Source organism: Mobula hypostoma, chromosome 14 (assembly GCF_963921235.1).
Source record: "Mobula hypostoma chromosome 14, sMobHyp1.1, whole genome shotgun sequence".
Taxonomy (NCBI): Eukaryota; Metazoa; Chordata; class Chondrichthyes; order Myliobatiformes; family Myliobatidae; genus Mobula; species Mobula hypostoma.
In genome coordinates this window covers 21,706,821-21,733,547 of record NC_086110.1, presented here as the reverse complement: position 1 = coordinate 21,733,547, position 26,727 = coordinate 21,706,821, and the positions used below count along the sequence as shown (strand labels likewise).

Genomic DNA, 26,727 nt, shown 5'->3' with positions numbered 1-26,727 from the left:
GTATATTTAATATTGTATTGTGTTGTGTTTGATAAACTCAATATCACCATGCAAATTATGTTCAAAGAGTCATAGGTAATCACAGTACAACTGAATACCTAAGCCAAGACCCCTCTTTTCCATATAATGAATGCAATCATATAAAAACTCTACATGTAAGCATGCAAATCACTTTTGTTTTTAAATTTTTATTTTGCCCTAGATTTAGTTTCCTAATGTTCTGGCCAGAACACATTGAAATAATCCACTCAGTAAGCATCATTTAGTTATTCAAATAAATATAATCATTCTCTCTTGTCACAGATAAAAACTTGATCAATAACAATGATTTTAATATACACTCAAAGTCATGGAGAAATACACAACTAAGACTCCTGAGTCCACTCTGTCAACCCGTTATAACCACCTACACTCGTTTACCAATGCTCGGCCTATAGCCTTCTGCGTGTCTGTGATTCAAGTACTCAGCTAGAAGCTGCTTCGATGTTGCAGTCTCTCCCCACCATCCTCTCAAACAATGCATTCCAAATTCCAACTACCTTTTGTGTGAAATTAATCTTCCTTATATCACTCTAGTCTCTTAAAGCTTACTTTAAAGTTGTACCTTTAACAAAGAGATACCTTTGCTAGCAGTAAAATTTTAGTATTGTGTATCTTATTTTTACCTTGCATAATATTGTACAGTTTCTTTGCTCCAAAGAAAACACACCTAGCTTGTTCAGTCTCTCCTGCCAAATCAAGCACTCTATCCCAAACAACATCGTGGTGAATCTCCTCTGCACCCTCACCACAGTAATTACAATCTGTGGACACTGGCATCCAAAATGCAGCTAACACGCCAGAAGTAACCTCACCTAGGCTTTATAGATCTGTACCATAACTCCTCGCTATGTCATAACTAACAAAGACTTATATCAGATATGGCTTCTTTACACTCATCAATCAAATACTGTATAAAATTACTTCTATTTCAACCTCCAAATATAAAGCAAACACTTACATATATGACGAAAATTCAGAAGGAACGTGTCTGTAGATTTGGTTTTTCATGCAAAGTGCCCAAATCTCACATATTCAAGAAGAAATAAAATCAAACAGCAATTGTCTCTGACATAAAAAATATGTTTATATGTAAACAGGAATTCTGCAGATGCTGGAAATTCAAGCAACACACATCAAAGTTGCTGGTGAACGCAGCAGGCCAGGCAGCATCTGTAGGAAGAGGTGCAGTCGACGTTTCAGGGCGAGACCCTTCGTCAGGACGTCCTGAAACGTCAGGTCTCGGCCTGAAACGTCGACTGCACCTCTTCCTACAGATGCTGCCTGGCCTGCTGCGTTCACCAGCAACTTTGAAATATGTTTATATGTTGTGATCTTCAGGTGAAGCAAGGATAGTCAGCAATGAATATTTAAATAAGGGCATACAGACATCATTTAATCTCCACTTTAAAATCATACATTTACTGCTCACTTTTATTTCCATAATAAATTTTGATGATGAAACTGTTTATATAAACTAATAATACAACATTCAAAACACTGCAGAGCCTCCAATCATACAGCATTATAATGAGATAATGTGGACTGTTTCCCTCATCAGTGAGGCAAAGGGATTTAGAATGCTGCTGCTATCAAAAAGTCTATGCTTAGATTTTAGTATATGCAAGCTTTTTAAAAAATGGATGAAAACAAAAGATTATCTTAGGTTTCTACAAAGGTTCTATGGCTCATATCTCAAAAATCTTCTGGTAGATAATGGGAATTCTTTCAGGAAGTTAATAAACTCTGATCTGAATGGTGAATTAAATATCAAAAACAATTGTTTCTTTTTTCCTGATTAGTTAAGTTCTGGATGCTTCTGTTTTTGTAATTGGTTTTATTTGACATTCTGTAAGTTTAACTTCTGTCATATTTCACCCTAACTCTGAGACTTCATATTTACAAGGTTTTTATTTCAGTATCATTTTATAGTTTGTCACAACAGAAAATGACCATGAGCTCTCCAATAACACTTATAGGATAACACTTGTGCTTGAAGAAAAAAAGACAAACTTTATATATAGTTTCCAGTTGTCAATTTGCCTCAGGATGACCTCAGAAACAGATGATTATGAGTTCACGATTGAATCAAAAATTTAATGTTAATAAATTCTGGCCTCTTACCCTGTTGCTTTAGCCTCACTGTTTTTTTAAAACCCATTATCTTTAAAACCTTCTTAAAAGCTGAATATCTGACCGGGTTTCTGACATCATCCTTTCTCAACATCTCCTTTAGTCCAAAATTAATTTTGACAAATATTTGTAAACTGGTTTTGAACGTTCTCCTACATTAATGTGCGAGATCAATACAAGATCCTATAAATACAATGCCTCAATACTGAGACCAGTACAACATTGCTGAATCAATGTTAAACAGACGCTATATGAATTAGATATGTACAGACAATATTCCGAACAGGGCAGGGCAGAATTTGTGACCTACACTGCCCAAATGAACATCAACAATTAAATAGGTTTATTGTTTATTCAACTCTTCCACAACTATTGTTGCCCTGCTTTATGTTGGTAACATGTTGTCTTTGTATTACTCAAAGCACTTTAATTCATTTATTGCTCGATGTTCTGGGAGATTTATGACCGGAAGCAAAAATATGCCAAATGAAAGCATGTTTTTACTTGGCCTCAGACTACTTCTCTTAAAGACTGAGACATAAAAACATGAGCACACATACCATCACTGTATTCCTTCACAGCCAATAACAATGAAGTATTTGTAAAGGTGTAGGCAAGAACAACAGAGTTAAAATAAAATCAGATTTTCTCCATCAAAATAAGGCAGCAATCCAGTCATGCTCCTACTGCACTCATTCATCTACTCTATACTGTTTCAATGATTTATTTATATCATAAATATATTACAAGTATTTTGTATAATTAATAATAAGGAACAAAATTTCATTTAACTTGCCAGTAACTAAGGTTCTAAATTCTATGGGAGGCATCCCTCAATGTATTGTGGAAAGTATGAGAAGATAATCTAACATTAGTCAGTGGTACACCAAAATAAACCGTTGCTAGCCTGAGTATTTTCCCTGCCTGCAAAGTACATAACCACAAAGACTACGATTGCATGATTTAATTATATAAAGGCTTGCCACAATTCATTAAATCTTCTTGGAAATATCATGTAATCAATCAAGCAAAGGTTGTCAGACATAGACAAGTAATTACTGTAGGGGAAAAGGAAGAAATATCTTGCATGTTCCTCACACTTATATTGTTACATTTATAAATGGTATTGATAGAGTCAAGGCCCATTCATTATATGCATCAATATAAGTATAGAACACCTTTAAATATTCCAAATATATGATCAAATAAATTTTTAAAAGGTATAAGAAAGTGAAATTAGAAAATATGACCAAAAACTGGAAGAAAGAAAAAAAATTTCGAAGAATTTCATAGGTACAGAGATGGAAAATGGAAAGAGGGAATACCAAAAAGCATGACTTGAGTATATATAGGTTCTGCTAACACCAAACTGACAAAGAACAGAGTTGCAGAGACAGCTGGTTTCAGAGGATTTACTAAGCATGGAATAAAGAGATAGAAGAACCTGTAAGTGTAGAGGGAGGATATAAATGTTGTCTTAAATTAGAGGCAAAGAGGTAATCTGAACAGATAACTAAAATTGAGAATTGTGTAGGGCAGGGAAAGTGCACGAACAAAATACATGCAGCTTTATTTTTAAGTGGAGCTTGTCCACAGGAAATCAGGAGACAAGTGCTGGAGTTGGGGGTCAGCAAAAAAATATATATACATAGCAATATACAGAAAACTCAGCAGGTCAGGCAGCTTCTATGGAAATGAGTTGATATTTCCAGTGGAGATGCGTCATCATGACTGGAAAGGAAGGGGGAAGCATTAGTCAGTGGTACACCGAAGAGCGGACAAAAAGTTCTATTCAAAAGGTTCAAAGAAACATCTAAACAAGCCTGATACATCTTGGAAACAAGTCCTGTGAACTGATGAAGTTGAAATAGAACTTTTTGGCCTCAATGAACAAAGGTATGTTTGGAGAAAAAAGGGTGCAGAATTTCATGAAAAGAACCCCTCTCCAACTGTTAAGCACGGGGGTGGATCAATCATGCTTTGGGCTTGTGTTGCAGCCAGTGGCATGGGGAACATTTACTGGTAGAGCGAAGAATGAATTCAATTAAATACCAGCAAATTCTGGAAGCAAACATCACACCGTCTGTAAAAAAGCAGAAGATTAAAAGAGGACGGCTTCTACAACAGGATAATGATCCTAAACACACCTCAAAATCCACAATGGACTACCTCAAGAGGCGCAAGCTGAAGGTTTTGCCATGGCCCTCACAGTTCCCCCGACCTAAACATCATCGAGAATCTCTGGATAGACCTCAAAAGAGCAGTGCATGCAAGACGGCCCAAGAATCGCACAGAACTTTTGCAAGGAAGAATGGACGAAAATTCCCCAAACAAAAATTGAAAGACTCTTAGCTGGTAACAAAAAGCGTTTACAAGTTGTGATACTTGCCAAAGGGGGTGCTACTAAGTACTGCCATGCAGGGTGCCCAAACTTTTGCTTCGGGCCCTTTTCCTTTTTTGTTATTTTGAAACTGTAAAAGATGGAAATACAAAGTTTTCTTGCTTAAAATATTAAAAATGTGTCATCTTTAACGTTATGCCTTTTGGAAATCAGTTCATCTTTTACTCGCTTAGCTATTCACAGTCACACAAATTTTGACCAGGAGTGCCCAAACTTTTGCATGCCACTGTATGTATGTAATGTCCAGGTTGAGGTTTCTACTGCTTTGCTGTGAGGCATTTTATTTTAGCAGTTTTTGGTAAAAGCAGTGTGTCCTGCTGGTAAGAGTGTTTTGGCTACAGCTAAAGATAAGGAGCCATGTTGTCCAACTTAGGAATGCTGTGTTAGCCAATCAGGAGTGAGATAGCATACAACATTCTTAAGAGCCGGGCGGGAAGAATTTTCTGATGGACAGTAACCTGGTTTATGTTCTTTTGGCGCGAGGTGCAGTGAGAAGAGCACCAGGGAGACACCTGGAGGATCCCATCTGAAGGGGAGACCCTATTGCAAGGAGTGCTTCATGAGGCAGAGGATTCCAAAAAGGGAACTTCTACCTGTGGTTGGTGAGCAGAATTCAGCACTATGAGTAAAGTTACTCACAGCTACTAGAGAAATGAGCTCCAATGTTTATGTGCACATTTAGTCTGGTTTAACTGTAATGGGCTCTTTTCTTTTTCTTTCCCTGTTAATTGTTTGATAAAGTTGAAAATTGGTAAATATACTTTCTTTATAATTTAATCCTGGTCTATGATCTGTCATTTCTGGGCTACCGATAACCGTGTATGGGCAGCAATTACACAGCATTCGCTCAAATCGAGGTTCCTTTAATTGGAACATCCCGATGTTCCTGTCTGGTTGAACCCCAAATCATACCAAACCTAGACATATATTGCTTAAGAAAGGTGGCCTTCTCACTGCTGAGTCACATGGCTGTCAGCAGAGTCAGCTAATGAGCCAAGCTGGTGTACAAACCCCAGTGAGAGGGTTGCATGTATATAAAAAATATACACATTGCATTCGTAATGAAGACAGAGACAATCAATTTTAGAGGCAAGAAGTGCAAGTGGCAGGAAGATGGTGTGGGATTTAAAGTTTAGTTTCAAGTCAAACAGGGCGATGGGCCCCCAATGATGATCTGGTCCATTCCCGAAGAGTGGCCACACAGAGGAAAGGTTGTGACTTGCTCATCATCTGCTAAACCTAGGATCTGCAACACTAAACCATTTTTGAAAATTTCTAGGTTCAAGGGCTTTGGTGAAAACTCCATGTCACTATAGCCAGAAGGGGTCTTGTTCTAGAGCTAATAATACATACTTGATACTCCAGCTGGGTATGTGCATTCAAATCTGCACGTGGGCTTTTGCCCACTTACAGCCTATCATACAAAGTACGTACCTCAGGGTGAGCAAAGCACTTGTATTTTGAGGTATACACTAAACAATGATCTGACAGTGCAGAGTCAAAGTCAAGGGATCAAGTAATACATACCTGGAGATTATTGCCATAACTGTGTAAGCTAACCTTGTGCTATGGATAAAGCTTTTAAACACCAGTACATAGTTGAGCAAAGGTAAAGTATGAAGGATGGATCCTTAGCATTGCTTTGTGACACAGGTTGGGAGTAAGAAAGGGAAGGAAGGTTACTGTTACATTGTCAGTAATGCACTATTTCAGTTTCCACTGGGGTGCAGGCAGACAATGAACATTAGTAGCTACAGACATTAGAAATGCAGATTTAACACACAGCAGTTTACAAGGTTGCTTAGGTTTGTGCTACATTGGGCATACTCCACTACTCAAACAAAATCCTACCTAGTTCAAAACTGCTTTAAAAATATAATCACACTTGAACCAGATTCAACACCAAGTGAATCCTTCTGCAAATCACCTCTTCATACTGACTTTGCTGCAACAACTTAGGTATTAAATAGCAAAACCTCAAAATCATGCAATAAAATATTTATACAATTTAAGTTAATTACTAGAGGTGCAAATATAATAAAGTTACCTCTTGCTCTATTCCTTACAATAAGAATTACAGATTTTTTTAAAAGATTGTTTCTGTTAATTACAATACAATATGATCCTGCTTGACTTTGTTTAAGATAAATGGGTACTAAAACACCCAGTTCAAAGGCATATACTTTGGATTCTGGCTAATTGGGCCATTGGTTAATCGGGGCTTATTTGGACAACTCTTAAAGAAAAACAACCAATTGAGAAAAAAGCCCTTCATTTGGTTGGAACACTATGCCGCTTAATTGGGAAGAACTTGAAGGTATCGACAATCATCTTGAATGTTATAATGAAAATGTTGACTTGGAAAATGTAATCGTCAAAATCATTGTATGATTCAAAGATTGAAGATTCAACATACATTTATTATCAAAGAATGTATAAATTATACAACCTTGAAATTTGTTTGCTTACAGGTAGCCACAAAGCAAGAAACCCATAAGAACCCAATTAAAGAAAAAAAATAGAAGACCAATACCCAATGAGCAAGAGAAAGGTAAAAAAAAAATCACAAATCATGTAAACAATTGAAGCAAACCAAACTGAGTCCTCAGATCCAAACCCCAGAGCAGCCTGGGGTAGGCCCAAAGTCTCACTTATTAGTTCATCATATTAGCAGGCACAGAGCACAGCAGCCAGGGCAGTCTTCATAGTCTCAGCACCATGGGGAGAGAGGAGTGACCATCGTGGAGAATGATCAAAATCGGCTCTCGCCTCAGATCCCGACACCCTACCTTTTCAGCCCATTAGAGCCAGCGTTTAAATTGAACAAACAATGGAACAGTAAAAGGCTTTGGCCTCCTGGAAAGAGAAGTGAATATTGCAGAGAGCTAGCGAAATCAGCTCTCACCTCCAACCTGGGCCGGGGTTTAAACTATGTAAACTGTGAACTGTACCTTGCACTAGGACCCGGCTACTGCAGTGGGCTTGGGGCCTAGACCATGCCGCCCAGCAACTCGCTCCAGTCCCAGATTTCGCTGCCCAGCCCGAAGCTACTCTCAAGTCCTCAAAATCAACTCGATGACCAGAGCACTGGGCCAGTTGTATGAGCATTGGAATTCTACTGACCGGAATTCTACTGACCAAACTTCTCCTCTCCACACCCAAAGTGGCCCAACCACACACTCCTCTGCCCCGGCCTCGATCTCTCCTCTCCAAATGGCCCACTCCATCTGCATCAATTCTGCAATATACCATCCCAGCTCATCCCCTGAACTCGCCTCATTATCCTTTGCCCCTTCACTGTTTACAGCGATAATTTAACACAATTTACCTCAGAAAATGTGTTTTTAGTGATGTTTTTAGTCAGATTTCTTAAATTTTTTAAACCACCAGTAAGCTGCCGCATGCATTTGGTAGCGCCATCTTAATCAGAAGTCCATTATCTACAACAGGCGTCTGTGTTGATTTTGTTCTTTACAGTCAATCAGAAGAACACTGCAGTGGATGAATTCCTCCATTGATAACTATTAAGATCTAATAGTTTTATAGTATTGATAGTGTTTTAATTTTCTCTGTTTTTCATTTAAATACATATCTTGCTGTTCAGTTAAATGTAGTTCGTCTATTTTTTTTTAAAAATACCTTTTAAAATATTTCCATAAAACTTCATCTAATTAGGGCAGCCCTCGTCTAACTGGACCAAAATGTACTGGTCCCAATGTGTCCCAATTAAACAGAATCCACTGTACTTAATAGTATACATATGAATAAGTCTTGAGCAAGGCAGTCGTATTTAGAGTGCGTATAGTTAAACATCTTCCTTCCTTTGGCCTAGTATTAAAATATAACTTAAGAGAGCAGGAATAAAATCAAAATTCCTGATTTGAGGGATTGCAACTGAGGTAGGGTTGAGAAAGTGGTAGGGGTTACAGTAACAGTGAAATAAACAATTATAGGCATGAGGAGGGATGATGTGAGAAAGGAATATTAAATTAGTTAAAATGAAGAACAAATTATGAGCAAGCATATACAATATTGGAGTGCATTACAGAGCCACAAATAATCAGGGAAAGAGTGAGACAGAAACACACTAATCAGGGAAGATTTCAACCACCTGCTTATTTCAATGTAATTGGCGGAAAAGGTAATAAAATGAACAGAATACTTAAAATATATTCAGGAGAACCTTTTCATTAAATATGTAACAAGGCCATCAACAAATCAAGGTCTTTGACCTGAAATATTAACTATTTCTCTTTCTAGATTATGCCAAACTGTGTTCCCCGAATTTCGTTATTTCCAACAAACAGAGGGCAGTTCTGTAATTTTAGCCACAGAAGGAGAATGCTAAGTAATCAGTAAATCAATTGGAATCAACTTAATTCAGGGAAATGCAAAATAGGCTAGGCATCACATTCACAATCTGGAAAAGGTTTAATTTTACTACAAGATGTAATTGTGCAAATATGGATACTACTTCTTCTTCTTGGATACTAACAACTACTTTAAACTAATCACTGTCAGAATATTGGTGGCATTCAAGAGGATTAATATTCACAGCAAATATGTTACCACAAAAAAGGTGGAAGCCTTAAATCTAGATCCCATTGAGGCCTGGCAAGCTAAAAACAGGAAAGTATATGTCAGCTCAATATTGCCAAATAAATTTTATAAAGGGAAGGTATATATTAATAGCTACACACACAAATGCTGGAGGAACTCAGCAGGTCAGGCCCAATCTACGGAAAGGAATAAAGTCAAAATTTTGGGCCAAGACCCTTCATTGTATTAATTGTATATATTAATGTTGGCAAATAGAGTGAAGGAAAAGCCCATGGACCATTCATAACTAAATTAAGATCAACCGAGTGAAGGAGAAGACCTTTCCAGAGATCAAAAATGTGTGTCTAAGTGGAAAATGCAAGTAAGATTCTCCATCTTCAGAAAAATAGGGTGTTGTACTTCACGGCAACAGTACAATGCAATACACGATAAATATAGAAAAAAACTGAATTACAGCAAGTATATACATGTGTATATTAAACAGTTGAATTAAAATAAGTAGTGCAAAAACAGAAATAAATTTTTTTTAAAAGTAATGAGGTAGTAGTGTTCATGGGTTCAATGTCCATTTAGAAATCAGATGGTAGAGGGGAAAAAGCTGTTCTGAATCACTGAATGTGTGCCTTCAGGCTTCTGTACGGCAGTAACAATGAGAAGGGGGCATGTCCTGAGTGATGGGGGTCCTTAATGATGGATGCCGCCTTTCTGAGGCACCGCTCCTTGAAGATGTTTTGGATACCACAGAGGCTATTGACCATGATGGAACTGACTAGTTTTTACAACTTTCCGCAACTTACTTCGATTCTGTGCAGCAGACCCCACCCCCCACCATACCAGACAGTGATCCAGCTCATCAGAATGCTCTCCATGGTACATCCGCAGTAGTTTTTGAGTGTTTTAAGTGACAACCTAAATGTCCTCAAATTCCTAATGAAATATAGCCGCTGTCTTGCCTTCTTTATAGCTGCATCAGTATGTTGTAACCAGGTGAGGTCCTCAGAGATATTAATACTCAGGAACTTGAAATTGCTCACTCGCGCCACTTCTGGTCCCTCTATTAGGATTGGTTTGTGATTCCTCATCCTACCCTTCCTGAAGTCCACAATCAGCTCTTTTGATCTTACTAACATTGAGTGCAAGGTTGTTGCTACGACACCACTCAAGTAGCTGGTATATCTCACTCCTGTACGCCATCTCATCACCATCTGATATTCTGCCAAAAAATGGTTGTATCATCAGCAAATTTATAGACGGCATTTGAGCTATGCCCAACTACTCAGTCATGGGTGTAGAGAGATTAGAGCAGTGGGCTAAGCACACATCCCTGCGGTGCTCCAATGTTAATTGTCAGTGAGGTGATGTTATTTCCAATCCACACAAATTGTGGTCTTCTGGTTGGGAGGTTGAGGATCCAGTTACAGAGGGAGATACAGAGGTCCAGGTTCTGTAGCTTCTTGATTGGGACTGTCAGAATGATGGTATTAAATACTGAGCTATAGTCAAAGAACAGCATCCTGACATAGATATTTGTATTGTCCAGGTGATCTAAAGCCATTGAGAATGCATCTGCCACAGACCTACTGTGGCAATAGGCATTCTACAGTGGGTCCAGGTCCTTACTGAGAAAGGGGTTGATTATAGCCAAGCGTGACCTCTCAAAGCCGTAAATGTGAGTACTATAGTCGTTAAGGCAGCTTACACTGCTCTTCTTGAGCACTGGAATAATTGTTGCCCTTTTGAAGTAGGTATACATACAACAATATACATGTAATAAGAGGGTCTTCCTATCCCTAATAATTATCCTTAAAATCTGCACAAAGCAAAAGGTTATGGTCGACAGGCATTTTAGTGTGAGGAATGTTGTTTTGATTGGGCATCACCAGGTATCAGCCCTCAGCTTTTGTGTTATATATCAGTCATTTACACCTCACTGAAGAGAACAATTAAGTTTCTAAATGCTGCAAAACATAGACAGTAGTTGAAAGCAAGCTTGGAAAGTTACTGACTGCGCTAAATCATGGGTGAACTGATCAGATGGGTGAAAATTGCCAAAAAGATTTCAATCTGGAGAAGTGAGGTAATGAATTTAGAGAAGACAACCAAGGTAAAGGAATATATAACAGAAGTGGCATTTTACCAAGATATGGAGAGAAATAGTGAGATCTGGGACAGCTTGTCCACAAGTACTGGAAAGTAGCAGGACTGTGAATGAAGGAGCTTCATGTAAGGAGGTTGTTTCAAATACTAAAACAGAAAATGCTGGATACACTCAGCCAATCAAGTGGAGAGAGAAACGGATAATATTTTGGGTCGACATGAGAAAGATGAGAAAATACCTATGTTTTAAATTGCAGAGAAGCAGCAAGGAGTGGAAAAAAGAAAAAATACTATGGAACTTTGAGACTACAAGAACAAAGCTTACCCAACAGATACCACCACAGAGAGGATAGCAAAAGCTTATTTGTCATGATTGGATAGTCTGGAGAAAATGGAGCGAGAGAGAGAGAGAGAGAGAGAGAGAGAGAGAGAGAGACAAATGTAGACAGAGAGAAAAGGTTGTAACTATGAGATACAGAACACTGGAGTTGCTCAGACTCTGAAATAAAAGTATTCAACATGTCAGACAGTATCTGTGGTGAAAGTAAACCCAAATTAAAGCTACAGTTTGATGACTTCATTAGAAATGTCACTGAAGATCCATTGTCTCTATTCTTTTAAATTTTCCCCAAAATGTAGCTTAACTTCCTGAGTGTTTCAAAAATTTTCTTTTTTCAAGATTCATAACTGTTTAATGTCATTTCCAGTACACAAGTGTAAAGGAGAATGAAATAATTGTTACTCTGGATCCGATGCAGTACAAAAACATATTAAGATAAAGAACACAATAACCACATAAGATAGCATATATATAGATTGACATTAAGTAACCTGGTTCGAGTGGCTTTTCATAAGGTGACTGACTAGAAATATTGATGTAGTGGTGGTGGAGGTGTGGTGAGGTGAGTTAGTGGGTGAAGGTGTTGATTAACCTTACTGCTTGGGGAAAGTAACTGCTTTTGAGTCTGGTGGTCCTGGCATAGATGCTACATAGCCTCCACCCTGGTAGGTACACGAGCAGGTCAGCCCACGAGCAGATTTTTATTTCAGATATGGAGCATTTGCAATATTTTGATTTCAAAGAATGTTACTAAACACAGAATTAAGATCCAGAATGCATTATCCAAAACAACAGTAGTCAGAAACTTCATGATACTTATTAAGTACCTGAATGGACACTTCATGTGAAATAACCTAAAAGGCCATAAATTAAGAAATGAAAGCAAGAATAGCACAGATGCCACTTCTGTACACAGGAACTCTGAGACTAATGCCCAACTCCTCGACTGTATAATTCAAAGTTAAACACAATGAATTCTTTTCCTTATTACTTCCATTTCCTTGCACATCTACTCAGTTTGCTGCATAATTTTAGTTTTCCATAGAATGTTCGAACATTCCTTCAAATTCAGCAAGTCAGTTATCAAAGTCCCATTTCTCTTTCTCCACGAAACTGCCAGTTTGCCAATCCTCCCTATGTTGTTGAAAACCAATACATGCTTCAATACTCATGTGTCTACTCCCTGGAATGCTCATATGGGCTCTCTCGTTTTTAATAAATATCAATTATTCCAGAACACTTATGGCCCACGTTACCTCTCCTCTCCAGTCCTGTACATTTATCTGCCCCTTTCTTGCCAAGTTCTTAATTCACTACAGCTGTATGTTTCACATTACATGCTTCTTGCCCTTTGACTGAATATTACTTCCCACTCCTTTGCTGCAGCCAAAACTTCCAACCATTGTTTTTGTATTGTGTTTTGGAACTTCATTCCGTTTCTCTTGCTTTAAAATCATTTCTTTCAACTTTCTACTCTAGCTCTTATTTATAGCTCTGTTCATTATTGTCTGTAGAAAACTCAGGATGTTTTTCCTATATTAAGAGGAACCATATGGATCCTACTGTTCAGTTTTAAGATTAAAATCTAAAATGGATCCTATTTTTATCTAAGAGGGGTTTTATGGCACTCCCTAAAAGATCCCTTTAGATATTTCAATGTTAAAAGATAAATGGAAAACATTACAAAATAGTGATTCTTCTTTATATACTGAATAAAAGGTAACTTGTATAATGAACACAAATCAAAGAACTTCAAGCTATGGCAATAATAACAAGACAAGGATATTTTTGACGATGGATTATCATTGAAGACTTGCAGATGAACATTCAATACAAATTTTCTAAACAGGAAAGATAAATAAACTTAAAAACAAACAATATGCAAAGCTATTGAGCAAATGCAAGGAAGTGAGACAAGTTGGAAAGCTCCTAGAAGCCAGTAGTTTTGTGCTACAGGATTCTCATTTCACTCTCTAATTTGTCCTGAGTGAAGTCATCTCAATAGGTATGATGTTTCAGGCACAGCACCTACCCTCAACATATGGAAAAATATGGAACAGGAAGTCGGGGGGGGGGGAGGTGAAAAGAAAATTACTACTGTTTTTTTCATAGTGAATGAAAGCCAGACCCTGTTTCAAGAAATCAAAAGATGCAATGAGGCTCAGCATGATAATTCTTACACTCACTTACCACAGTCACTTACCACTGAGATTCACATGTGAACGGTAGTCACAGGGGCAAGGCATCAAGTGAATGTTGGTTATGATACCAGCAGCAAAAACTTTTTGTCAGGGGATGGAAAGAACGCTTTACATAACAATTTAAGAATGACTCAATAATTGGTGTTTCAAAGTTCTTTTGAAGAATTACTAAACTCCTTATCATGCCTGAACCGACTGCAACACTGATCTCAAGATATATCTGAGAACTATGCTTGTTGAGAAACTCTCTACCAATAAGAATATTCACAGACATTGCTTTCACCACTTTCAGGAAATTCCAAAACAAAAATCACCTTATCTATTTCATACAGGCACACCTAAATTTTAAACATGATTTCTAGTTTCACGTTAATCTACAAAAGGAAATATCTTTTTCATATCTACTATATCCAGACCATTCATGATCTTTTGTTTCCATCAAGTCACTGCTTATTCTTCTAAATTCCAACAGATTCATAACAAGCATCTCCAACTTTTTCCTCATAAATGCACCTCATCTCATAGAGGTAACAGTCTAGTGAACCTTCTTTGAGCTATTTCAAATGTATTTACATCATTCCTCAATTAAGGACATGAAATGTTATCACACCATTGATCTATAGCAGTGAAGCACAGTCTCTTTATTTCTGTATGCAATTCCCTGATCAATAACTAACATTCTATAGGCTTTCCTAATTATTTGATGTATCTGTGACTGAGCCTTTTATAAATAAAGCACCAGGACATCCAGATCCCTCTGTATCTCAAAGCTCTAGAAAAGTTTGTCATTTAGAATAACAAACTTTTTTTAAAAAAATGTCCTGCCTGAATGGACAATTTCACATTTTCCAATAATTATAATCCATTATCAAATCTTTGCCATTCACATAAACTACATATATTCTTCACTTCCTCTGAATAGAACTGCAGTCTCTTGCAGTCAGCCAGAAAGAATATACATTACTATTTAACAGTTTTTTTTCCAAATTGAGCAAATATAATATGTTAATAATTACTTAATGTTTTATCACTAAAATAGTCACTGGGAAAACTACAATAGAAATAAAATTACCCTAACATATAAGAATTAAATGTTTATTTATATTTTTCCAAAGTATCATTTTGTCTTAGGAGGAAAAAAAACATGAATATTTCAAGTTGCTTCATTTTTACAGTCTCTTTTCAATATGTGCACAAGAATGTATAGTTCGGCAGAATTGCGTGGTCACTAGGTGACTAACTGCCTACTCTAAAAAAAGATACTAGCATAAACCTTACTCCAGTTAAAACTCTCAGAATGCCTGGTCTCTCTGCAGCACTGCGCGCGGCAGTCACGTGACCATATGCTAATAATGTCAACAAATGTACCAGAAGTGAGCACGTGACCACAATCCCCGTTTTCCTGGATTTGGCAAATCAAAAATATTTGTTCTGAAATCCACTCAAATTGAACTATGTCATCGGCATTTTCAGATAGTCAATACAATCTCGCTCTTGCCCGCTCGTATTAATTCGACTTTCCAGCAGAAAGCAAGCAAAACATAAACATACACATGTTTTGTTTTTTTTTTAACTCCAACCATGTACTTTGAATACAAACACTAATAACACAACAGTGACTTACCAGGCAGTCGGTTCATATTGACACCCTGGGCAGACAGTCCAATTCCCATGTACCTGTGAACAATGAGAGCTGTAAATAAGGAATCATCCTCCGCCATTAAAGAGTCACGTAATGTCAGTGCCAACAAGAGTGGTCTTACCCATCTCTGCCTTTACTCACTATCTTCACCTCGAAGTAATATATGCCACAAGCTGCGGGGATCGGGTGCGTTGCGCGAACGGACGCAGCATCTTTGTGATTTTTTCCATGTCCTGATTAAGAAAACAATAATCACCTCAGGAAACACCTTACGAGATTTTAACATCTTAACTGTTTAAATCTAACAGATTTTGTGTTCATATTACGTCAGCGTTAAAGCAAATATGACCCTTAAAGAATAAAATATTCTTTTCTAAATCCACCTTAACTGTTGACGAACCTTCAAATAAATATTCTTCACTGAGCTATGTTGGATCGCCTTCATCGTAAGAGGACTACAAACATTATAACTACAGTTTTAAACAATGCAAGAAGCTCGGCCAAAAAGGAGGTGTTTATTTTAAGCAACTAACAAAATATGATACTGCACTGCCACCATTGAGACGATCCGCAGGGACTTTGTTTCTCAAAAATCATTCGGTAATCATTTCAACAAGAAGACACAACGCCATAAATGAGGCATATTGAAATCTCATATGTAAAAAGAGCTATTGTATGAATTGTTGAAACATCTTCAAATAAAATTATTTACTGGAGACACAATCAGAAATCAATGACGTCAATCGGTATTAAGAACGTTACCTGTCACAGTGCCAATCATTGCTTCCAAATGAACAGGAAAAAAATCACTATTCACAACACGATCACTCACCGGGTACCTTTTTTTACAGGATTAAACTAGATTATTCCACAGAGATTACCTTTATAGTGTACACGGAGATTGTTCTGTGACAGTCCGATATAGTTGTACTTGTCTTTTGGGCTCCACGATCGGGGCAGAGGGGACTCATCTTCGTTCACAGCTGGATATAGACGCTTTAATCTTTCATTTAACTCTTTTTCTTGATAATTCAGCGCAGTATCCCCGTGGTTTGAGGCTCCAAACTCAGCCATCTTGGATCCTATTGTGTATATATCCCGGATAACGAACGGATTGTATTGGCACCTCATTGGTCGCCGCACTCTTCGGGGGCCACGGGGCTGAGCGCTGAGGACGACGGATGGTGAAGTCAAAATTCACCGTCCATACACACTGTAGAACTGTCGACTACAACTCCCGGAATGCCACACGGCACACTACGAAGCGAAAACACACCGATTCGACAGTTGATTGGCTGTCGGGGAAACCCGAACGCGGAGGGTAGGGGGGAGGGGAATAGTAGGGATCGTGGATGCTGGGTATGCTGGGAGTTGTATTTCTCCTCAATTTGTTAGAAACACGGTTCTTGGCAAAAAGAGTGGAGAAAATGAAAAGGAATCGATTCACTTCTAATCTAAAAGTATTTCTCAGTGTAAACAATGACACAAAGATAAAGTAAGTCACGAGTAATGCGAGAAAGCGTCTTCATCAATGGCTCCGAGAAAAGGCACTAAAATACCCAGAAGGCGTCATAATCTAGCGAAAACAAACAGGTGGAATGCGGGCCGGCCGACTTCGGTAGCGACTTTAAATCTCAAACTCAACATCAGCACCAGCTTTTCGAGGATTTTTCATCGAAGATCAAAGTCGCAAACAATTGGAAAATAGAAACTACAACGTTTACTCGATTAAACTTTTATGTTTCACTAAATATAATTTTGCGTGTGCCGGCTATAAGTGATTCTCGCTACTCTATGACAGGCACCAAAGGTAACGATGGGTCCTGAGCGTCGGGGGCCTTTTATGTGTTACCATGGTAACACGCCGTACACAACAGCTGGTCAAAGAGGGAGAGAGTCAGTCGCTCCTCTCTGCGCTTTGCTTGCATTAATTATGTCTGCGCATTCCGCCGGGCGTCCGAAAACACGAACTCCGAACCAGGGGTAAGACGAGAGAACGCTGAGACCAGACGGGTAATATAGGGAGCCGCCTGCTGTAAAAACAAGCAATGCTGCGATTAGCACCCGAAAGAGAGTTGCATGCTTTCAGGGCGTGCTTCAAAGCCAACAAAGTACATTTTAATTGTAATTCACGGCATGGTGTTAGAAACGATAGCAAGCTGCCTCAAATGACGACCGGATAAACGGCTCTTGTGATTTGACGAATAAAGTTTGACTAGGTCACTGGCGATAACTTCTAAGATACTGCATAATAGATTATTTACCCGAAAGGGTGAACAGGCTTAAATTTACTGGTGCAATGAAATTTTTTCTGGTGGCCCAATCGAATTGACAGATGAAGCTCTACACAGGTAGAGATAAGCGATCTTAAAGAGTAACGTTCTCGGGCTTTTACCTTTTCCAGCGGCCCAATCGAATCACGATTCATTTGCAAGGGCAAATAAAAGTAAGTTAGGGACAAGGGTGAAAAATAAAGAACCTGATACAGTGCTCCGAGCAGTAACCACGATGTGGGATATAAATGTCAAGGGAAGTAGAAAAGGCATGTAATAAAGGCAGTGTTACGATGGTAATGGGGAATTTTAACATACAGGTAGAGTGGGAAAATCAGTTTGGTCCTGGATCCCAAAAGGGAACTTCTTGAATGCCTACGAGGTGGCTTTTTAGAGCAGCTTGTGGTTAAGCCCATGAGGGGAAAGGCGATTCTGGATTGGGTGTTGTGTAATGAACCAGATTTGATTAGGGAGCTTTAAGGTAAATGAAGCATAGGAGGCAGTGATCAAATTACGATAGAATTCACCTTGTGGTTTGAAAGGAGGAAGCTAAAGTTAGATGTATCAGTATAACAGTGGAGTGAAGGGAATTGTGGTGGCATGAGAGAGGAGCCGGCCAAAGTTGATTGGAAGTGGACACTAGCAGAGCTAACGGCAGAACAGCAGTGGCTGGAGTTTCTGGGAGCAATTTGGAAGGTGCGGGATAGGTACATCTCAAATAAGTATTATAAAGACAGAATGATGCAACCATGGCTGACAAGGGAATTCAATGACAACATAAAAGCAATAAGGAGGTCTATGGCAGAGCAAAAACTTGATTGATGCCTTCAGGATGCTCTTACACGTACCCCTTCCAAGTGCCCAGGTTTATCCCCCTAAAACAATGTCCTCTACTGTTCATTCTGTTGTTGGATGCAGCATAATAATTGAAATAAACCCAAAGTTGCTGCAACTTCACTTCTGATACTGTTACTGCCATAATGAAAGATATTGAAGTATTTATAGCAATAGTAACAGGTCATTCAAACCAACAAGTCTATGCATGAAGTTTCTCCAGAACACCCCATTTACCATCCCTTCCAACCTTCAACTGTCGGAGGCAGAACGCTCTTCCCATGATCCTGTCGTATCCCTTTTGCCAATCACCTGTCCAGCTCTTGGCTCCATCCCTCCCCCTCCTGTCTTTTCCTATCATTTTGGATCTCCCCCTCCCCCTCCCACTTTCAAATCTCTTACTCACTCTTCCTTCAGTTAGTCCTGACAAAGGGTCTCGGCCTGAAACGTCGACTGCACTTCTTCCTAGAGATGCTGATTGGCCAGCAACTTTGATGTGTATTACATTTAAGGCCCTGGTTTGGTCTATAAGTGGAATCAACACCTCTATGATAATCCTATTGCATCCTTCCATGATCTCTCAGATCACCCTGCAGTTACCTTTTTGGAGAAAAGCATTTAAGCTATTTTATTCCTTACCAATGGATATATTCTCTTAGTTATGGGATCATTCTGGTATATCTCCATTGTATATTTTACTATGCCTCCTTTAATTTCCTCTTTTTATAGTTCAGGAATAAGAACTATTCACATATTCCTTGTTTAATGTTGTCACCATTCTCTACAAACTTTAATATTTCTCGTTTTCAGTTTTATAACCCTCCCTCCACCTACCAGAAATTGGCCTTGATGCTTTGCTTTTTAATACTCTCATCAGCCCACGTTATTATTTTTAATTATTTGTGCGCCTGTGACTTTCAATTAGTTGTTTCCTTTATCTCATTAAAGCCCTTATTTTCCAATGACCTCTTTATTCTTACCAAAATGTATTATCTTCCTGTTACCTATGTGGAAAGTAATTTAACAGTTACGTACCCATCATGTAACATGGTTAAAAGTTTTCTATATTTTCTCTCAATTCTTGCCCACTGTAGTATAATTTGCAATGTAAACATTTGTATCTGTTTCATTTTCCTTAAAATTATTTCCTTAACCAAACCTAGACTGTTTCAATGACTCTGTGGTTTGATTGTTTGTGATTTTTGCTCGTTTATTGCCATTTGCGTGTTTGTTCTTTTTTTTGCTCATCGGGTGTTTAATGTTTTCTTTGAATGGATTCCATGGTGTTTCTTTGTTCCGTGGCTGTCTGTGGGAAGACGAATCTCAGGGTTGTATACTGCATACATACTTTGATAATAAATGTACTTTGAATCTTTGAAACTTTAATTCAGTGCTTTTGATAACTCCTTAGTTTGTTGGATATTTCTGTTTGGTTAAGTTATGATTCTAAGAAAGAGCTTGAGATGCTTTCCCCCTTTAAAGTTCTGTAAGTCATTGCTGTTGATCAATTCATCTGTCTCTTCCTCACTGCTCCTACGGGTATCTGTGGAGCTTCTGTTTTCCGATCTTCCAGCACTTCCAAATTCCAAAACTTCTAACAAGCTCACCGATCCTTCTGCAAACCTGATACAAGCAATACAAATCCCAGTCGAACAACTCTTGTTCTTTGGACTATTCCTCATTGTTTCATCATAGGAATATATAATAGAAAAGTAAATATCAGGAGAGAATACTTGACTTAAATATCTGCAGACATCAACAAAACAGCTTTCATAATTAGATCAGTCCCATTGTGGCCTACGGCACATTGTAAAGGCCCTAAAGGTTAATGAATACACTGATAGGCAGCAATATTTTTGATGGTTCGTGCCATGAGAGACTTTCATTAATTCTATTAATGGAAATCTCTCCAAAATAGAGATCAGTTTAATCAAGAAAACTCTTTATAGACTTGATCATTTCAGACCAAATGTAAGATCAAAAACTATTATCATTCTTCTGTCTTATTTCATTAAGTTCATTCTAAGTAACTTTTCCATATAGAACAAATAGAGCATGTTTGAATTATTTTGAATTAAAATAAATGTTCTTCCTTTAAACGCAATAAAGGAAGGCTTCTCTGCACATTTTGTTACTAATCCTTCATCCTGCTTCAGTCTACTGTTTAGCAACTTGAGAACTATAATTTCTGTAGCATAGCAATCCTGAAGTAACATGATCAATGAACGAGAGTGCATCTGTGACTTTAAATTAGTCTTTTTTTATCTAACTAAAGCCCGTATTTTCCAACATGCATTTGCACTGAGTAATGTGCATCGAGTAAGTTTGGCATCCAGAATAGTTGAAAGATTCTATGTCAAAAACCTTCCCTTGAGATTTTCCAATTAAGAGGACAAGAAGATTGCTTCCTTGCAATTCTTTAACCAACCAAATGTAGATTATCAAGATTTAAAGGAAAATGGTGCAAGCGTTGAAAGACTAAAATGCAGGAAGTATGTGGCAGTTCAGCTGTGTCAGCAAAGGAGACAGAAAATAGGATAACAATTTTACCAGAACTAGAATGTACAAATTATTTTTTTACGGCAATGAGCAAACCAGAGGGAGAGGCAGGGAGAAAGATCATTGATCAAATATGCCAATCAGTTGTTGGAATAGTGGTCCTCTATATTGAATCATTCCTATCTATTTGTGCCTGAATTTTTATTCTCGTATAATTCCTCCCTCTCTCACCTCTAGAAGCATTGTCATTAGTGTAAAGCTTGTTGATGTTATCCAAGCCCAGTTATTCTTTATCATATTCATAACTGAGCCTTAAAAGTGAGATGTGGATATGGCAACCACTTGTGCAACATAAGCCATTCACTGAAAAATAGCCAGTGTTAGACCTACACTATTCCTGTGCTTGGTCTGGCGATAAAGTAATGACTTCCCATTATGTTGACACGGGGGGGGGGCTGCTTTTGGTGGTACAAGTGACATTGATTCTTAGGAGTGGAGTGTGGTTGAACTTCTTGTTGGAGACCATCATTGGTTGGAACCATTGTAGGGTGAGACAGATTCAGAGATCTGCACATCACAACTAATTTTTTTTTAAACCTGAGATTCTCATGGCTATGTGGTTCACTCATTGCTAAAGTCAGTGAGCAAACTGTATTTTGTGTGTAGAGAAAAAAAGGTTTGCCTTCAGTTGTACTAATATGTTCATAGCAATCTTGGTAAATGCAATTTGAAAGTCAATTACAAACGTAGTTCTAATTTACCACTATCATTATTTTTGGTTTAATTTTAGAGGAATGTCAAGGAAATCCAATATGGATGTACCTAAACCTGCCTGTCTGACTTATCAGTTACAAGACAGTGCCATAAGATACCATCTTCCACTGAAAGAATTATTGGTAAAGTACTTTCATCACTCAAAATACCCCTAGAAGATTCTTTTAGGTACACCAAGAAGTACTGGAATGAGGGACAAAAATCACATGAGAGGAATGGATGGAACTGCTTTATTCTGACAGAAAATGTATATTTTTTGTTTCAGATTGGGTCTATTTATTGTCTTTCCAGCAGACTGTTTCTACTCCGAATTCATTTTGCATCACTGGATTGCATTTTAGGGATGTGTATATTTCAGTGTTTATTTTTCCCCTCCAAGCATCCCATTAAGTAATAAGCAATAAGCAATGTTAGATTATCAATGTATGTATTCTGGCTGCATCTAAAGTGTAGCCTTGGGGAAACACACCCAGGAAGTTTTAAAAAAATATATTTAGTACCTCCATAGAAAATTTGATTTATTTCCTTATTTTCTAAACACAAGTGTATTCTCTTGGATCTGCCATTTTTCTATTAATTAACACACTGACCTCATGTTTCATTACCATGCAGCCAAGTGGGGAAGTGAATGAGGGCTACTTGTCCAACTGGCCTGGGCATATAGGTGGAGAGATTGTTCAACATAAACAAAAACTTCACCCATCAAAAATCAACAAACAGCATGGGTAAGAGCTGTTGATCCTTATGCTCATAGAGAATGTTAAAAATTATAAATTGATAGAAATTACTTCTTGTTAGTGTAGAGATGTAAATAATTCATCAAATTATCTGCTATTTGAGACCCTTGATGGATTAATTGCTCCCTTGAGCCATTTAAATCAGATAAAATAAGTGTGTGTTGATTTTACTTTTCAGTGGTAGAGGGCTACAATTGGATTTGATGATCTCTAAAAGCAATAACAAAGCAAAGTTAAATATTCCCAGCTTCAAAATGATGGGATCAGGCCATTCTCTGCCCAGAGGCTGTTGCATTATCTAATTAGCTCATGACTGATCAGCCTTTCTTCAAGGTATGTGGGAATAAAGCAGAAATATAGTTCATTTGTATTTTTCCACTCAATATCTCTTGATTTCCCCTAGACTCCAAAAATAGGTCATTTTTACTTTTGAATATATTAAATAACAAGAGTATTTACAGACTTCTGGCTCGGAGAATTCAGAAGTTTCATGGCCCCCTTCAGTGAAGAAATGTCTCCTTGGTCTTGATTACAGACTTCTTAGAAAATGTATTTTGAAATCTATTTTTTGACAAGTCTTTCATTCAATTCAACTCTCATTGAGTCCTTTTCTTCAGCTAAATTTGGAATTTAAGCCAAATTTCTCCTTTGGCTCCTCCTAATTTCTCCCAACTAAATGTGTAGCCATGGCATTTGCATGGGCCCTAGCAGCACCTGCCTTTTCACCACGTTGTCAAGCACCTTTGCTCTGTCTGCTGCAGAAGGTAAACTCTCCTGGTTACTGTCCATTACAGTTTGACTTCCCATTCCCACTATAACATAATGAGGCCAAATGGGTTGGAGGAACAAAACCTCATATTCTCTCTGGGTAGCCTCCAAACTAATGCCATGAACATTGATTTCTCTAACTTAGAGTAATTTTTCCATCCCTCCCTTCTTCTCTCTCTTTCCATTCCCCTCTCACTTGTTCTCCCCTGCCCTTCACCTCCCTTTGGTTCCTTCCTTCCATGGTCTCTTCCTATCAGATTCCTCCCTCAGCCCTTTATATCTTCCACCTATACCCGCCCAGCTTCTTACCTAACCCCTCTCCCCTACTCACCCACACTCCCTCTCGCCTGGTTTCACCTATCACCTGATAACCTGTACTCCTTCCCCTCATCTAACCTTCTTATTCTGGCTTCTGCTCCCTTCCTTTCTAGTCCTACTGAAGGATGTGTGCCAAAGTGTCCACAGATGCTGCCTGATTTGCTGAGTTCCTCCAACATTCAGTGTGTGTTGATCAGGATTTCCAGCATCTGCAAAATCTCTTGTGTTTATATCTTTGAACCCTCTCCTTGTACAAGAGCTCTCAAATCCTTGAGAAATATTTTCAATAATTAAGAAATTTGGCTATGACTTCAAAAGCAAACACCCAGACATAAAAATAAGACAACCCCAGTTTAAAAGAAACAAAGTAACTTCAACCAGTTTATTTTAAATTAAAATTATCAGTTGCTACATTCATTAATAATATATTATGACATAATGTAACATAACATTAACAATGCATTTAAAATTACATTATAGTTATATTTAATATAGTTTAGACTGTCAAGGGAATAGAAAGATAATTGTGCAATTATTTTGAAAAAAGAACTTGATTATGGTTTTAATTACTCAAGAAAATTGGAACAGTAGTAGGGCACCTGGCTCCTCTAACCTGTCCACCATTTAATACGATCATGGCTGATTTAACTCAGGATTCAAATTTTCTTTTGAACTTGCTCCATATTGCACTCCATTTCATGATATTTAAGCAATTAATCTATCTCCTTGTAAGTATCTCCAATGATATAGCTTCTTCACACTTTGAGGTTAATTATTCCAGAGATTCACCACTTTCTGCAAGAACTAATTCCACATATCTCAATTATAAATGACCACCTCACTTCTCTTGTAACTGCTCATTTATTTGGGACTCTCTTACGAGCAGAAACATCCAACATCTGCCCTACCATTTCCCCTTATGAGGCTGCATGTTTAATAAGATGATCCCCCATTCTTCTAAACCCAAAGGAATGTAGCTCTATCCCTTTTAGGCATTCTTGACAGCACACACCTCTCATCCCAAGAATTAACTGAATAAATCTATTCTGGACTGTCTCTAATACTAGTATATTCTTTCTTAAATAAGCGGAACAAGACTATAACAGGTACAGCCTCATCAGTATCAGTACAATATTTCTAAATTCCAATCCTCCTGCAATGAATGCTAATGTGCTATTAGCCCATCTAATTACTTGTAATGCCCATTTTAACCCTACAGGTATGGTCCTGCATATGCAAGCAATACTCTAAAACCTCGATTCTTGGAAAAGTTGGAAGACCACTTGAGAAAAGAGCTCCAAGTCTTGGATCCAAATGCGCCCAATGCTCAAGAAGTTAATCTACAAGTGTGTATAAAATTACTGCTCAGATGTGGATGACATTTTTGTACTATGTAGAGCCACTGATTAATCAATTAAACAATTAATCTGACACTTTTGAGTTTATAAGGAACTAGAGTTATCAACACTCCACAAAACAATTACATTCTGTTGATACTTTATTGGGTAAATGATCTATTTGTCATTAAACTAAATTTCAGTTTATATCTATTATTCAAAGCCTTTTACTAATAAAGTCAATAATATCCAGTAATTCAAATTAAGAAGATGGAATACACTTTTAATGTACACAATTAAAGTATCACTTTTAATGCAATGCAGTTTTGAAATTGTTCAAAGGTTGAGGTCAGGAATTCTTAAGTACTAATTGGTATAGTTAACAACTAAATGATATAGATAAGGACTAATTGTTAAAGGGATAGTTACATTCCAAAGATATGCAGGTTGGTAGGTTAAACAGCTATTTTAAATTGCTTTTAGTATTTACTGAGAGCTAGGATCTGTGAGGAGCTGATAAGAAGAATCAAAAATATGATTAATGCAGGATTAGTGAAAATGGGTGGTAAATGGATTCTCTGCTGTATGTCATGATCAGCTTAATTTGAAGTATTACTTTGAATGTTATGGCTCATTCCAAAGGAAGTGATGACAGAGAATAATGAAGAGCGATAAACAATTGATCATTTTACTCCTTGCCCAGTAAAGTCAGTTAAGAGTTTCTATTCATGTTGCTTAGTGATCTTTGTTCCAACCAATAAACAATGTCACTACTGAATGAAGTATAGCAACTGAGGTGAGTTAGACAGCTACTGAAACCTCTCAAACAAGAAGGCAGTAAGAATCATTCTTTCAAGTGGTGAGAGTGGAAAGTGTGTACCTGAATAAATTAACCAATTCCTTTTCTAGGAATAAAACCCAACCCCCTCTGACTTAAATTCAGCTGAAAATATATCAACCAATCATTGCCCAGGAAAAATAATGTGCATTTGTATTAAATTACAATCAGTGCAAAAATCTTGTTGCCAAATAGCAACTTAGTATTATTAATAATTATTCAATAGATACAAGCGATGATAGAAACTGTTCAGCAGAAAATAATTGCAAAAAAGAGAATCAAAGTTGAGTTTATTGTATTATGCACAAGTGCGTATATCTTCACTAGTACACCACGGGAAGGATAACCCAGAATGTGCACAAAGCCGTTTTACCTTTGTGACCATTTCAAACACAATACAATTTTCACATAACAATGGCAAGTAATGAAACAACCCATTCATTGTAAAAAAGATATTTTGTACAGGAAATAGAATCTGCACAGTGTAGCTAATTATGGTGTTTGCCTGTGGGTCATCACCAGATGTATCCTCCCAATTAGATAATAGATCTTCATTGCTGTTCTTTTTGTACTGCTCCTGAGCCACTATCCTGAACTAATCAATATTTTGTTCTCAAATATATAAGCTTTAACTTTCACTCAGACTTCCTTATGCAAGACTTTATGCAATTCCTCCTGGACTCCAATAAATAACATTAACAGATATTGTCCTGCCTATGGCTTTGCTCTTCTCACCAAGAAGTTCAATAAGAGTCATCAGGCATGACCTACTTCTTATTAATTTATACAGGTTGTCTTTAATCAACTGAAGATTTTGGGGTGTAAGGTAATTCCAATCTTAACTAAAGATATAAGAATACAAAAAAAACTAGGAATAAGGTATTCAGTTTCTTGTGTCTGCTGCATCATTCAGTAAAATCAGGCTGATCTTCTACC

General features: G+C 37.6%; 2 protein-coding genes across 5 annotated transcripts in view; one reads left to right on the top strand and one right to left on the bottom strand.

Annotated features, from left to right (window-relative positions):
• The window catches only part of ranbp10 (RAN binding protein 10), a 147,340-nt gene extending 130,811 nt beyond the window's left edge, over positions 1–16,529 (bottom strand). The window contains exons 1-3 of one of the 2 annotated variants that reach the window (XM_063066792.1): positions 16,295–16,529; positions 15,535–15,646; positions 15,396–15,448 (exon numbers count right to left, since the gene is read on the bottom strand). In XM_063066792.1, coding sequence (XP_062922862.1) covers positions 15,396–15,448; positions 15,535–15,646; positions 16,295–16,487 — 358 coding nt within the window. In that variant the 5' untranslated portion in view covers positions 16,488–16,529. The remainder of the gene's footprint in view (positions 1–15,395; positions 15,449–15,534; positions 15,647–16,294) is intronic. The other variant, XM_063066793.1, reaches the window with a different exon arrangement.
• Positions 1,407–26,727, top strand: part of tsnaxip1 (translin-associated factor X interacting protein 1) — a 76,200-nt gene continuing 50,879 nt past the window's right edge. Inside the window, exons 1-4 of one of the 3 annotated variants that reach the window (XM_063066790.1) lie at positions 1,407–5,175; positions 7,045–7,124; positions 22,406–22,518; positions 24,836–24,962. In XM_063066790.1, coding sequence (XP_062922860.1) covers positions 7,110–7,124; positions 22,406–22,518; positions 24,836–24,962 — 255 coding nt within the window. In that variant the 5' untranslated portion in view covers positions 1,407–5,175; positions 7,045–7,109. Of the gene's footprint in view, positions 5,176–7,044; positions 7,125–16,767; positions 16,909–17,309; positions 17,397–21,809; positions 21,916–22,405; positions 22,519–24,835; positions 24,963–26,727 lie in introns of those variants that run through there. The other 2 variants (XM_063066789.1, XM_063066791.1) reach the window with 2 other exon arrangements.